General features: G+C 42.1%; 1 protein-coding gene and 1 pseudogene across 1 annotated transcript; both read left to right on the top strand.

Moving 5' to 3' along the window:
• The first annotated feature begins 1979 nt into the window (after nt 1-1979).
• LOC125519287 (transcription initiation factor TFIID subunit 5-like) lies at nt 1980-8663 on the top strand. Its single transcript, XM_087533714.1, has 18 exons — nt 1980-2364; nt 2759-2840; nt 3253-3331; nt 3418-3421; nt 4071-4210; nt 4307-4416; nt 4640-4741; nt 4993-5147; nt 5375-5485; nt 5562-5631; nt 5709-5748; nt 6093-6257; nt 6366-6442; nt 7144-7260; nt 7362-7627; nt 8244-8339; nt 8427-8502; nt 8610-8663. The coding sequence occupies exons 1-18, from the start codon at nt 2231-2233 to the stop codon at nt 8661-8663; spliced, it is 1878 nt and encodes a 625-aa protein (XP_087389840.1). The 5' UTR covers nt 1980-2230.
• Nucleotides 8664-9745: 1082 nt separating this feature from the next.
• LOC147961215 (uncharacterized) lies at nt 9746-11521 on the top strand (annotated as a pseudogene).
• Nucleotides 11522-12052: the final 531 nt, after the last annotated feature.

Genomic DNA, 12052 nt, shown 5'->3' with positions numbered 1-12052 from the left:
CCAGATGACAGGTGATCCACGGGGGGACATGCTGTGTTCTTGGGTCGTAATCTGATCACCTGGAGTGCACGCAAGCAAGCCACTATTTCCCGCAGCAGCACAAAAGCTGAGTACAAGTCGGTTGCCAATGCAATTGCTGGACTTATATGGATTGAGTACCTACTTCGAGAGCTAGGAGTTGCTCAGCCACATCCTTCGGTCCTTTGGTGTGACAACATCGGTGCTACGTTTCCGTCGTCAAACCCGGTGTTCCATGCACGGACTAAACACATTGAGATTGACTATCATTTTGTGAGGGAACATGTTGCACAGAAGCTACTACAAGTCAGGTTTATCTCTTCAAAAGATCAACTTGCGGACATCTTCACCAAGCCTCTACCTTCTCCCATGTTTGAGGTCTGTAGGCGCAATCTCAACCTCCTAGATACTTCAGGAGTGAGTTGAGATTGAGGGAGGGTGTTAGACTTTGTATTGTAGCCCAACTGTGTAAATCATACCTTATTGGTATTGGACTTGTATGTCATCATTATATATATGTGATAGGCCACCCCTTTGAGGGTTAAGCCAGTTCCCCCAAAACCTACGTTTTACATTATTCAGGTAAGATGCCTACTCATGTACAACTTTCTCAAGTACAACTTTCTCATCTTTTTCCACTGCCCATGGTAAATTCTAAGACACTTCGATTTCTTCAGCATTGAAATTTCGTTGCATTTAGTTGATATCTTTTGGATGTCGTAGGGCACCATATGTATCCTTGTAGTATTCCTAAGGCAAGATGGAGCATAAGGCCACAAAAAAGTCAGTGATAAATGGCGAGCCCATAGCTAGCATGATTTTTTAACCTTTTCTAATTTCGAGTGAGTTAGATGATCACTACCATACCTATATAAACCTGCTGACGGGACGATTTGAAACATTGGAAGACAGATTTAATAAAATATAAAAAATAATCAAGATCTGTTACCTCTAGTGGTAAATGAAAACTAAACATGCACCCTGTTATCAGCTAGACATTATGCTTTGTATGCGTCGATGGCAGTTTAGGAAGGCTATATTTTTTTGAAGCGCCAAAGTGTACCATACTTTTATAGAATGCAAGATCAAAATAAGAAGCACAAAAATCGTTGTGGATAGTTTGTATCTAGGAGGAGTAGAGTCGCTGAATAATCATGATTGGGCACCTGAGTTTACACTTTCCACTTTTAGTTGAATTGATATTTAAATTCTTCAAGATTTTATATTTTGTGTAAAAAATGGATGGATACCGCAAATCATGTATGTACCATGAATTGTCCTAATAATAATAAAACATATACACTGGAGGACCAAGTTCAAAGCAACTTTAAACGAATATAAGATCCAAGAACTAACCCAGTTCTTTTCTAAAATCACATTACGCCTATGCAAATTGATTAATAATAATATGCAATCATGACCATATATTACTTCATCCAAAATTAACTTCAATGCACGGTCATCATTAGAATTTTGTTGGACAACTGATTGGTGCGGCAACGTATGCCATCACGGTCATGGTTATTTGAGAAATAAGAGAAAACCACAAGCTACAAGAATGCACAATGCTTCAAACAAATGTATGTAAGTTTCTTATATTTCTAACAACTAAGAGTCAAAATAGACGGACGCAACAACGTGCGTCATCAACGATCTAGTATATTTTACGGGTCGGCATTACACGGGGTATGCTAGAGATGATCTAAAGCCCGATCCTAGTCTTCACCGAGCTCTCCTTCGGGCAAGATAGCCTCGTCCCTCCATTTCCTCTCGTGGGACTCGGGCTGTCTGTTAACTGAACCCGTAAGTGTCGCATCTTTTGGACAGTAGCTTCGTAGTGACTGACTGGCGGTGCTGACAGCCCCCGCCCCGTCCTGCCTCTCCACCGCCGCTCCCCCACGCCAGCCCTGCACCGCCACCCTACGCCGGCTGCTCGTGCTCTCGCTCCGGGCGGCGGGCGGCGAGGCTGTCGGCGCTGCCCCCCCTCCTCCCGGTGTCCTCGTCCTCCGTCTCCGTCTGCCTAGCGCCGGCGCCTCGTCTTCCTCTCCGGCAGGGCGGGCCTCCATAGCCGCCGAGCGACCGAGGCGAACGGAATCTGAGGATTTAGCGGGGCGGGGGCAGCACCGAACAGGCCCCAGTCTTCCCCTCCCACCCGCCCGCGGATCCGGCCCGCTCCTAAACCCCAGGGCGCCTCCTCCCCGGAGAGCCAGCGATGGAGGACGAGGAGATGGAGAGGAAGGTGCAGCAGTACCTGCACCGCAAGGGATTCCGCCTCGCCGAGCTTGCGCTGCAGGAGGAGCGCAACCGCCACTCCACAACCTCCCTCTCCGACGTCTCGCTCTCCAGGTACGCTCGCCCTCGCCCCCGCCGCGAATTCCCTCGTTTTCGTGCAGTTCGTTAGTACTAGAATGGTGCCGAATTAGTGGTTCCGTGGCCGAGCCGTGGCGGTCTGGCTCGTATACGGCCAGGATTGGCTCACCTGACTCGGGTTGAGCTGTTTCCACTAGGTTTAAGCTCTCCGAGTTCTGAATTAGCTTAGCTTGGTCGAGTCGAGTGTAAGAAATTGATACTTTCGCTTGAGGAATGGCAAACCTTCAACAAGATTTGAGAGGGGCCTTGAACACAGTTGAGGGGGGCTAATCTAGAGTATTATGTCAAACATGCACCAAATATGCTCTAAATCCATGTTAATTTAAAAATTTACCGTCATGTAACGTTGTATGTTCCTCTTTGTTGACAGGTCAGATAATGATCCAGCAAGATACCATGATGGCTATAATAAATTAAGAACATGGGCATACAGTTCTCTGGATCAATACAAGGTGTGTTTCATTAGCTGGGGATTGTGCTTCACGTTTACAGCTCTAGTACATTTGAATGCACTTCGCTTTGCAGCATTCACAGATATTTTGAGGCATGAAGCTACTATATCCACACTGTTCATTAATCTAGCATGCTGCTCATGAGTTATCTTCGTGTTTCTCTGGTTAAAAATGGTCTTTGTGTTTTATGACATGTGTTCACACTGCAGAGCTTCTTCAAGAAAGAAAAAGCCCATTCACACAAGCATAATCACGTACTTGTTACATTATTTTAATCGCTGGAAATGGTATATTTTCTTGTGGTGGATGGATTACTTGCTATAATTTGATGTACCTATTTCATGGAATGGCCTTTTTTATCCTTGTATTCAGCTATATATTTCGTGCCTCTGAGTTGTTTTTTCTATCGTAGCATGAATTACTCCGCATCCTTTATCCAGTGTTCATCCATTGCTTCATGGATCTAGTGTCAGAGGGACACACACTAGAAGGTAAAATTTTTGTGGGCAAAGAAGGCATTTGTAGTTTGTGTACATTATTGGATAAACTTTGTTTACACCACTGTTGAACCTGTCAGAAACGTGTTTAAAAGAGGCAAATCGGGCTCTTTTCAGACATGGTAGTTTTTAGTCAAGGATTAGTGAGAAAGTGGTAGTTTTTGGCACAAATTTGTAAAGTGGTAGTTTGTAGGCATGGTTCCACGAAATGTGGTAGTTTTTTGTTAAATACTCTCCATATTTGCATTCCATCTCTTTGTTGCAAGTTGCAGCTACGATGGTATGGTTAGGTCACCTTTTGTGAGTTAAATCTATGCACAGAGATAAAACGTTCCACTGAATGCATATCCGTTGCTGTGACAATAAATTTAGAAGTTGAGATGCTCTATTCTCGCATACCTCCTCCCCCCCCCCCCCCCCCCCCCCCACTTGTTTTGCAAGTGTCGTTAAGACCAAGGGAAACAAACACAATCTAGGTCTGTTCTTACTTTTTCCTCCTGAATCCTAATGGGCAACTCGTTGCAAATAAGAGTAGACAATACATCATCATGATATTATAATATGTACTGAATGCTAGTGCGAAATTTGGGACACAAACTACATATAGATCAATTCTTCACATATGTTGCTGGCGAAGCACATTCCAAGTGGTGATTCTTAGTTCAATTGGCAACTCGTTGCATGATACATCATGATCCACCTTCTTTCTTTGCTGTGATGTTGTTTTTCCTAGAAAATTAAGTCAACCGCTCTGTTTAAAATTTCTACCTCGTGTCCCATTGCAGTATTCATATGAATTACTCCTCCAGTATCTCCAGAAAACACAAGCTCTTGTGATGCTTGGAATAATCAATGAAAGGATAATTTTTGAAGGTACAGTTCCCGGTCTGTTGACATTATATCACACATTTTACTTACCCTCACTTCCCAAATCTTTTCCATCAACTTTTCTCTATGCTATATTGGCAGTATCCGCTGGGCAACCTTCATTGATCTCTGATGATGCGGATGCTGTTGCTCTTGTTGGAACTAGTAAGGACTTGGCAAAACAGATAAATCAGAAGGAAGTGCATTGGGGGGTATGTTACTTAGCACATCAGTGATCAATGTGTTTGTTTCCTATTATCTATTCTATCAAAACGGTTAGCAATGCCGATCAAACAGGGATAAACTGGCTCTAGCAGGACTGTTTTGCCACTTCCTAAACAAAGCTCTTCCATGAGAGCAATTTTTCAGTTTTCTATTTATTCTTCATTATTCTTAGGCATGTGTTATTCTTAAAATTAATTTTTTTGTATGCAGTTGCTTGAAGATTCAGTCGAGGAGCGTATGGAGAAAGCACTCTCAGATTCTGATAAAACTGAAGCAGACAGCAAGGATGCAGATGCAGAAGATAATAACAAGGCAAGAAACTCTCATAATATGGGACCCTTGTTATATTATGTTTCCTACGCTCTCTGCCATTGAAACATGGACATTCTTTTCCTTTTAGTGTGTCTTACTGCCAGCACTCAGTAGCATGTTTTTGTTCTCTCGTCTTCTGTTGTTATCTTGAGAACAGGAATGCTGCTGTTCATTGCTTGGTTCTGCTATCCATTTTCCCTTGTTTGTTACTCACGATCGGCGTTTCATTTTTCTTATTGTTTTTGCTACAGAAAAAATCCTCAGAAGGTGGAAAGCAGGGTGGGTCTCTTACTAAAAAGCTCAAAAAGGATAAGCTTGTAGGTGCAACAGGGAAAAATACCAAATCCGAAACAAGCATGATTTCTGCGGCACCTCGTGTGAAACCGGAGCTAACCCTTCCAGCGATGTAAAATTTTATCCTCTTTGTAAATTTCTCTATGAGAAGCTCAGTTTTATGTACAGTTCTAAAAAGTGTTCTAAATAATTTCTGAACTGTAGCCTTTGAAAATAAATACCATTCCTATAACTTAATGTGGGTCAATACTCCAGACATGTGAGTGTCATGTGCTTGGGCCTGTAACGGGGAGGTCTTCCTTGTGTCTATGATCCTGAAAAATTACTCGTTTGTTTCAGGCCTGTTGAAGTTGAACAATCAATGCTTGACGACCTAAGAAACCGTGTACAATTGAATAACTTGGCATTGCCATCTGTTAGCTTCTACACATTCCTTAATACACATAATGGGTAAGCTTAGTTTTAACTTAGTATCAACTGTTTCAGTGTGCATACTTTGGTTTGAACATTATCCTGCGGAATGCAGATTAAACTGCTCATCGATCTCAAACGATGGATCATTGGTTGTTGGTGGGTTCTCAGACTCATCAGTAAAGGTTAGTAGTCCCTTTAGGTGATAGTTTGTTTCTCATGTGATCACTACATTAACCGGTAAAGCTTCGTTGTTCACTAGGTTTGGGATATGGCAAAGATTGGTCAACCCGCCAAAACATGTTAGTCGTTCTACACTACATATTGCTGATATTTTTGTTCCACTTGTGTTACGGTGAAATGCTCCTGTAACTGCGCACCTGATTTGGCCATGGTAGCCTTTTGTTCTAAAGATTCTAGTTTATTTCATTCAGTTTAAGTTATGACCTAGAAGTTTAAGGTGGTGTTGCAGCATTGATGCATGTCTCAACATACAAAAAATGGCTTCTGGATCTACTTGCTGGACATGCTATATTATTTTAATGGCGTTGCAGTATTTGACTGGAACCTGTCTGGAACCTAAGCTAGTAGGGTCTTCATTTCTATCTTGATGGTATTTGCTGATTAGGCAAATTTGGATTCTCAGCTACTTCACAAGGAGAGAATGGATCTTCGCAGGGTGAACACTTGTCATCAACATCTGAGGGGAAACGACCTTATACATTATTCCAAGGTCATTCTGGACCAGTTTATTCCGCTGCCTTTAGTCCATTTGGAGATTTTCTCCTGTCATCATCTTCAGATTCAACAAGTAAAGCATCACTTACATTATGCTTATTTTGTACCATTCATTTCCTTGTTCATTTATTTAATTTAATCAAACTAACAGTTCGTCTGTTTTCTTTCATATTTGTTACAGTTTGGTTGTGGAGTACCAAGCTGAACGCCAATCTTGTTTGTTACAAAGGACACAATTACCCAGTTTGGGATGTCCAAGTATGTGAACAAATCCTTTCTCTGTGCCGTTGTCGTGGAAACAACATTTGAGTTCTTTCTTCATGGGGTGTCTTGACTGCCTAGTTCAGGCCAAAACATTTGATTATTTAGTTAATTTTTCAGTATTTCTTCATGGGGTGTTACAGTCAATGTCTATGCCTTACATCAGTAGTTTTTAATAAACTCTTCGGAAGTTCTAATAGTGTCTTCATTTCAGTAGTTTTTAATAAACTCTTTTGAAGTACTGGTCTCATTGTTACAAACAATGATCATGCACTACTATTATTTTAGTCTTGATCTTGGGTGTGAGGAGTGCAAAACTGCAAATACTTGTGATAAATATTCCTGGATCGTTCTTCATTTTGAACACTTCTGATGATGAGATTTGGAATAGGTCCATTGGGCTTGATGTTCTTTTCAACTGCTTATGATTGGTACAGACATTTGTGTCGCGTAGTTTTCTAATTATGTTCTATTGAACCTCATGACATCATTGTGCGTTGTACTCCCTCCGTTCCTAAATATAAGTCTTTGTAGAGATCTCACTATGGACCACATACGGATGTATATAAATGCATTTTAGAGTGTAGATTCACTTATTATGCTCCGTATGTAGTCCATAGTGGAATCTCTACAAAGACTTATATTTAGAAACGGAGGGAGTAGTATTTGTTGACATTTGTTTTATGCTTTTGTGGCAGTTTAGTCCAGTCGGACATTATTTTGCCAGCGCCTCACATGACAGGACTGCTCAAATCTGGTCAATGGATAAAATCCAACTTTTGCGGATAATGGCTGGGCATCTTGCTGATGTTGATGTAAGTGTGCTTCTAGCTCAGAACTTGTAGTGATTTGAGAATTGATAGGTAGCCTGCATGTTCTGACTGATGTTTTCTTCTGCAAACTACTTATCTGACAGTGTGTGCAATGGCATGTAAACTGTAACTACATTGCCACCAGTTCTAGTGACAAAACTGTAAGGTTATGGGATGTTCAAACTGGTGAATGTATATGGATGTTTATTGGTCATAGGAGTATGGTCTTGTCACTGGCAATGTCTCCTGATGGGCGATACATGGCCTCTGGAGATGAAGATGGGACCATCATGATGTGGGATCTCTCTACTGGTTGCTGTGTTTCACCACTAGCGGGACACAACTCTTGTGTGTGGTCGCTTGCTTTCAGGTAATCATCATCATTATACATTGTTTTGCTTGCTTAGTATCCCATGTGTCCTTGTTGCGATGGTAATCAAACAAGAGCTGATATACCAAATATGTGTAAAGAATATTAGTTTATGGTAGGGCTTGACAAACTGGCCTTTCCCGTCTGCTGCCTGTAATCAGTTTGCTGAGCAGCTGCTTCAGTTCATACTCGTGATCAACCATTTTGGCCATCCCTTTTTAGAGTATTTAACGGATGGTTGTGTAATTCTGTCTTCAAATTGCCACATCCACGGAACTTGAACGCGTGTATGTTTTTTTTTTGAATATACATTGACGATGGTTCAGGCTTATGCACTTGGCCGTAATGAAGTTGCTGGTTGATCACAGTAGATTTTCTTAGGATCTCTTGTTTAAAGAAATTCTGTAAAAAAAATGTCTTGGTTGTTTTGTCCACTGTTTTCAGTAGAATTATGTTGCAGCGGATTAGATTGAAAACCACTGATAGTTCTTCTGTTTTGAAAAGTAATATGGGTCGGAGGGAGTACAGTTTTTCACTTTCAGTGACAAGCCATGCTGTGCTGTTCTGTCTAGCTACATATGATTTTAGGTAAACAATTCTCCCTTTGTTTTTGTAGCTGCGAGGGAGCATTGCTTGCATCTGGATCGGCTGATTGCACCGTTAAACTCTGGGATGCTGCGTCCAGCACAAAGGCCCTGAAGATGGACGACACGTAAGTTGGTTGACTTGCTTGCAAAATGCCACTCTAGCTAGTTGCCTTACTCTAGCTGTAAAACATCTCTTACTTTTTGTGAAACAGCCAAGCTGGTTCTACAAACCGACTGAGGTTGCTGAAAGCTCTCCCTACAAAATCGACTCCTGTTTATAACTTGCGGGTGAGAAACCCGTTCCCCTTCCATCCATCATTTTCATCAGTTAACATATGGCAGTTGTTACTGTGTGCAGCGAAAACCAAGACCTAACTGTTTTCTCCTAACCGCAGTTTTCTCGGAGGAATCTCTTGTTTGCGACCGGCGCTCTCTCGTTAGGATCCTAAGCTTGCTGTATGCTCGCTAGAATACAATCCACATTCCTTCTGTTTTGACCTTGTTAAAACTAAAGTAGTGAAGTTGATGTTTACTCGGCTGACTCCTGTTGTAGAGCTTAATTACATTGTCCATTACTGATCTCAATGAACCCTATGACTAACTTGGGTTGTTCAACTGTAGCATGTGAGCATTGCGACTCGTTGAAACGTGTGCATTGCTGTTGTAACATCAGCTAATTTTGAATTATGTAATACGGAGTAGTTAGCAGTCATAAAGGAGCTTCTTGAGGGATCTTGGTGTAGTGTCTGATGGAGCTGTAATTTGATATATGTCGCGAGAGAAAAAGCATGACCTGTACGTCTTGAGTTGAGTGGTAAAGGCCCTATATTTTTTTATTTTTTTTTTGAACAAGAAAAGGCGCTCGAAGCGCCAAATTCATTTCAGCTCAGAAACAGTGTACAGCGTGAATTACAAACTCCTGAACCTGAAAATTTGAGAGAAGAGACACCACAGGACAGGAACTATGTCTATGAGCTGAAGCGAAGCAACAAACTTGAGGTTCAACCTTAGAATGAAGAACCTGATGAGCTACATTGTGTGCTATGCCATTAATTTCCCTAGAAATGTGAAACACTCGAGGTTGCAAGCTATTAGCATGCTTGAAGAAATCAGCCAAAGGCTTCCTGATGCTCCAAGGGGTGGTAGATTCCACAATCTTGCCGATAGCAGCCACCGAAGATAAAGAGAGGCAATCCATGAGAAAGGTTGGCTGAAGAATATTGAGCTTATTAGCCACTTGAGCTGCAAAAGAAAGAGCCAGAGCTTCTGCATGTAGAGGAGAAGTAGTGGGAGGAGCTGATGCTTGAATTTGCACATTGATTTCAAAACGATCTGGAGGCAAAACAAGATAGACCCCTATTCCAGTAGCAACTGCTCCCTGTAATAGACCAGGAACTTTTGAACTTCTGAAAGTAGCGTCAGAAAATATTTTGGTTCCCGTAATGAGCAAATCCGATTTAAGAGTTCGACCCTGCGTAGGAAGATGATCAGGAGGACAAAGAACTTTTGGCATCACCTGCATCTTAGAGAAATGAGGCAAGTCCTTATAAGAATCAGAGGACAAGGCCATAGTAGCAATGTGCACATGATGAGGTAGAGCGTTTTTCCTGTCAAAAAGAAAATCATTTCTAGCCTTCCAAAGACACCATAAGAAATTAAGAATGTTAGAGATAGAACCATTAGGATGTCCCATTTGAAGCAAGGCAATAAGGATAGAATGCATGGAAGTATGACCTTGGATTAAAACATCAGACCTAATAAACCAAGGATAGTCAAACCAAGCAGCACGAGCAAGGCCCTATATCTATCTACTCATGTCGTTGAACTGTGACTGGCCTCATTGGTCGAGATGCATCATATATATCTAGACCAAAGCGTTCCTATCAGAAGCAAATGTTGATTTGTTCAAGAGAGCTGCCAAACCCTAAACCACCACCGGAGGAAACCAAAGGAGAGAAGCTTGGCCTGCCGTTGGCTCCAGCAGAGGTTTGCTATCATCTTTCGTCCTGATTCCTTGTAGTTGTATCTCCAGTAATCATCTATTTTCGCTTGCCATCCTTGAAAAAAAAGGCAGGGTGCATCTATCCGTAAGTTGCCTGGAAAAGCTCTATGGAGCAGTTGATATATTTTCACGGTTTACTACTCATCTTCCTCCAACGCGTGGCTACTGTTCATCTTCTTCCCCTCCCAGTGGACCTGCTCTTTATGTGTCGTTTTGCTATTTTTTCTTCACATATTTTCAACACGTAGGGCTATTTTTTATTTGTATTGAACATTGCCGAGCAGACGTGATGTTGTATGCACTAATGTAGGTCTGTAATTTGATCAAGCTTCTTATGCTGAAAATGCATGTCTGGCCTTTTGCAGGGAACATAGACCTAATGGGTGATCGGTTATCCCTGCATCTCGACATGCTTGTGCTTCTAGTGCTCTTGGGGATGTTTTAGAGGGGCCATCACACCAGATCCGAGACGAGCCTTGCGCTCTTGAAGTGACAACACCCACTACTGTATGTGGTCTGGCATCAAGTGCAGCACACGGCAACATGAGCTTGACAGGCTAAATCACAACCTCTCTTGGAAACCTAACGTTCCCGAATAATTATCCGACAATCGCTTCTCTAGCCAAATTGCCTCCTCTCAATTGTCTTAGAAGATTGTGGATCCTTTTTCTAGAGGGCAACTTGTTGCAGGGGAACATTCCGAATGTGCTTACAAATTGTCCCGAACTCTTCGCGCTAGACCTCTCTGCTAACATGCTAGTGGATTCGATTCCCTGAAATATAGGTTCCCTCTCCAATCTGATAGGAATCGACCTTTCCAATAATAGCCTCACCGGAAACATCCCACCAACCTTCGGAAACATCATTTCCTTAGAAGAGACATTACTTGCACACAATCAACACTATGTAACCATTCTCGGAGAGCTCGGGAAATTGTTGTATTTGCAGGGGGTGTATCTCGGTTAGAATAGACTATAGGGTAGGGTTCCAACAACATTGTTTAATCTATCAAATCTTATGGTAACGAAGTTGAGTACAAATAAGCCGAGCAACGCATTGCCATCTGATATCGGTAATCTATCTCTTGCACTAAATCGGCTAAATTTGGGTGCAAACAACTTGTCCAGGACAACTCCATCGAGAGTTGTGGCCCTAAAGATATGGAAGCTTGATCTAGCTATCCAATAATCATTTTAGATCTTGGAGGAAACAACTTTGTTGGACCAACAACATACTCTATCGGCAGTTTGGCAAAGTTATGGAAGCTTGATCTTGCTATCCAATAATCATTTTGATTGTTGGTAGCGAAGCTACGCTGACGTGGCTGGCCCTACAAGTGCACTCGGCTTTGAGCGCTACAAGCAGAGCGGCCGATGAAATACTCTCGGCTTATCAAGAAACACAAGGAAAAAAAATGTTTTTTCTATAGTGCTTACTCGAGTGGAAGGTGACGCAACAGCAAGGTGCACATGGTGACTTTGCCAATCTTGAAGCTCCGCAACTCTGACCCGGTCTTCAGCAGGCGCTGTGTGAGCACGTGTTTTTGAGCATAAAATATTGTTTGTTTAGTTGCAAACTTAAAGCAGGTGCACAAGCTACTTAATTTTACTACACCAGCCACACATGCATGGTTCAGATCAACATAGCAGCAAACTAAACCAGTTAATTTTAGCTACAGCCACCTGGCTTGCGCCAAATAGTATGAACCAACCAGCACTGGCGGAGCTAGGAAGAAAGTCTAGGGGGGGCAAATGGTAAAACTGGCAGACCTGAGGGGGCCAAATACTAAATTTATACTCATCTAAACCCTCTAAAAAATTCCTTCACACTTTTTGC

Source organism: Triticum urartu, chromosome 7A, assembly GCF_056163025.1.
Source record: "Triticum urartu cultivar PI428250 chromosome 7A, HENAU_Tu73, whole genome shotgun sequence".
NCBI classification, from domain to species: Eukaryota; Viridiplantae; Streptophyta; class Magnoliopsida; order Poales; family Poaceae; genus Triticum; species Triticum urartu.
Note: the sequence above shows the minus strand (reverse complement) of the source record. Positions and strands in the feature narration are given on the sequence as shown.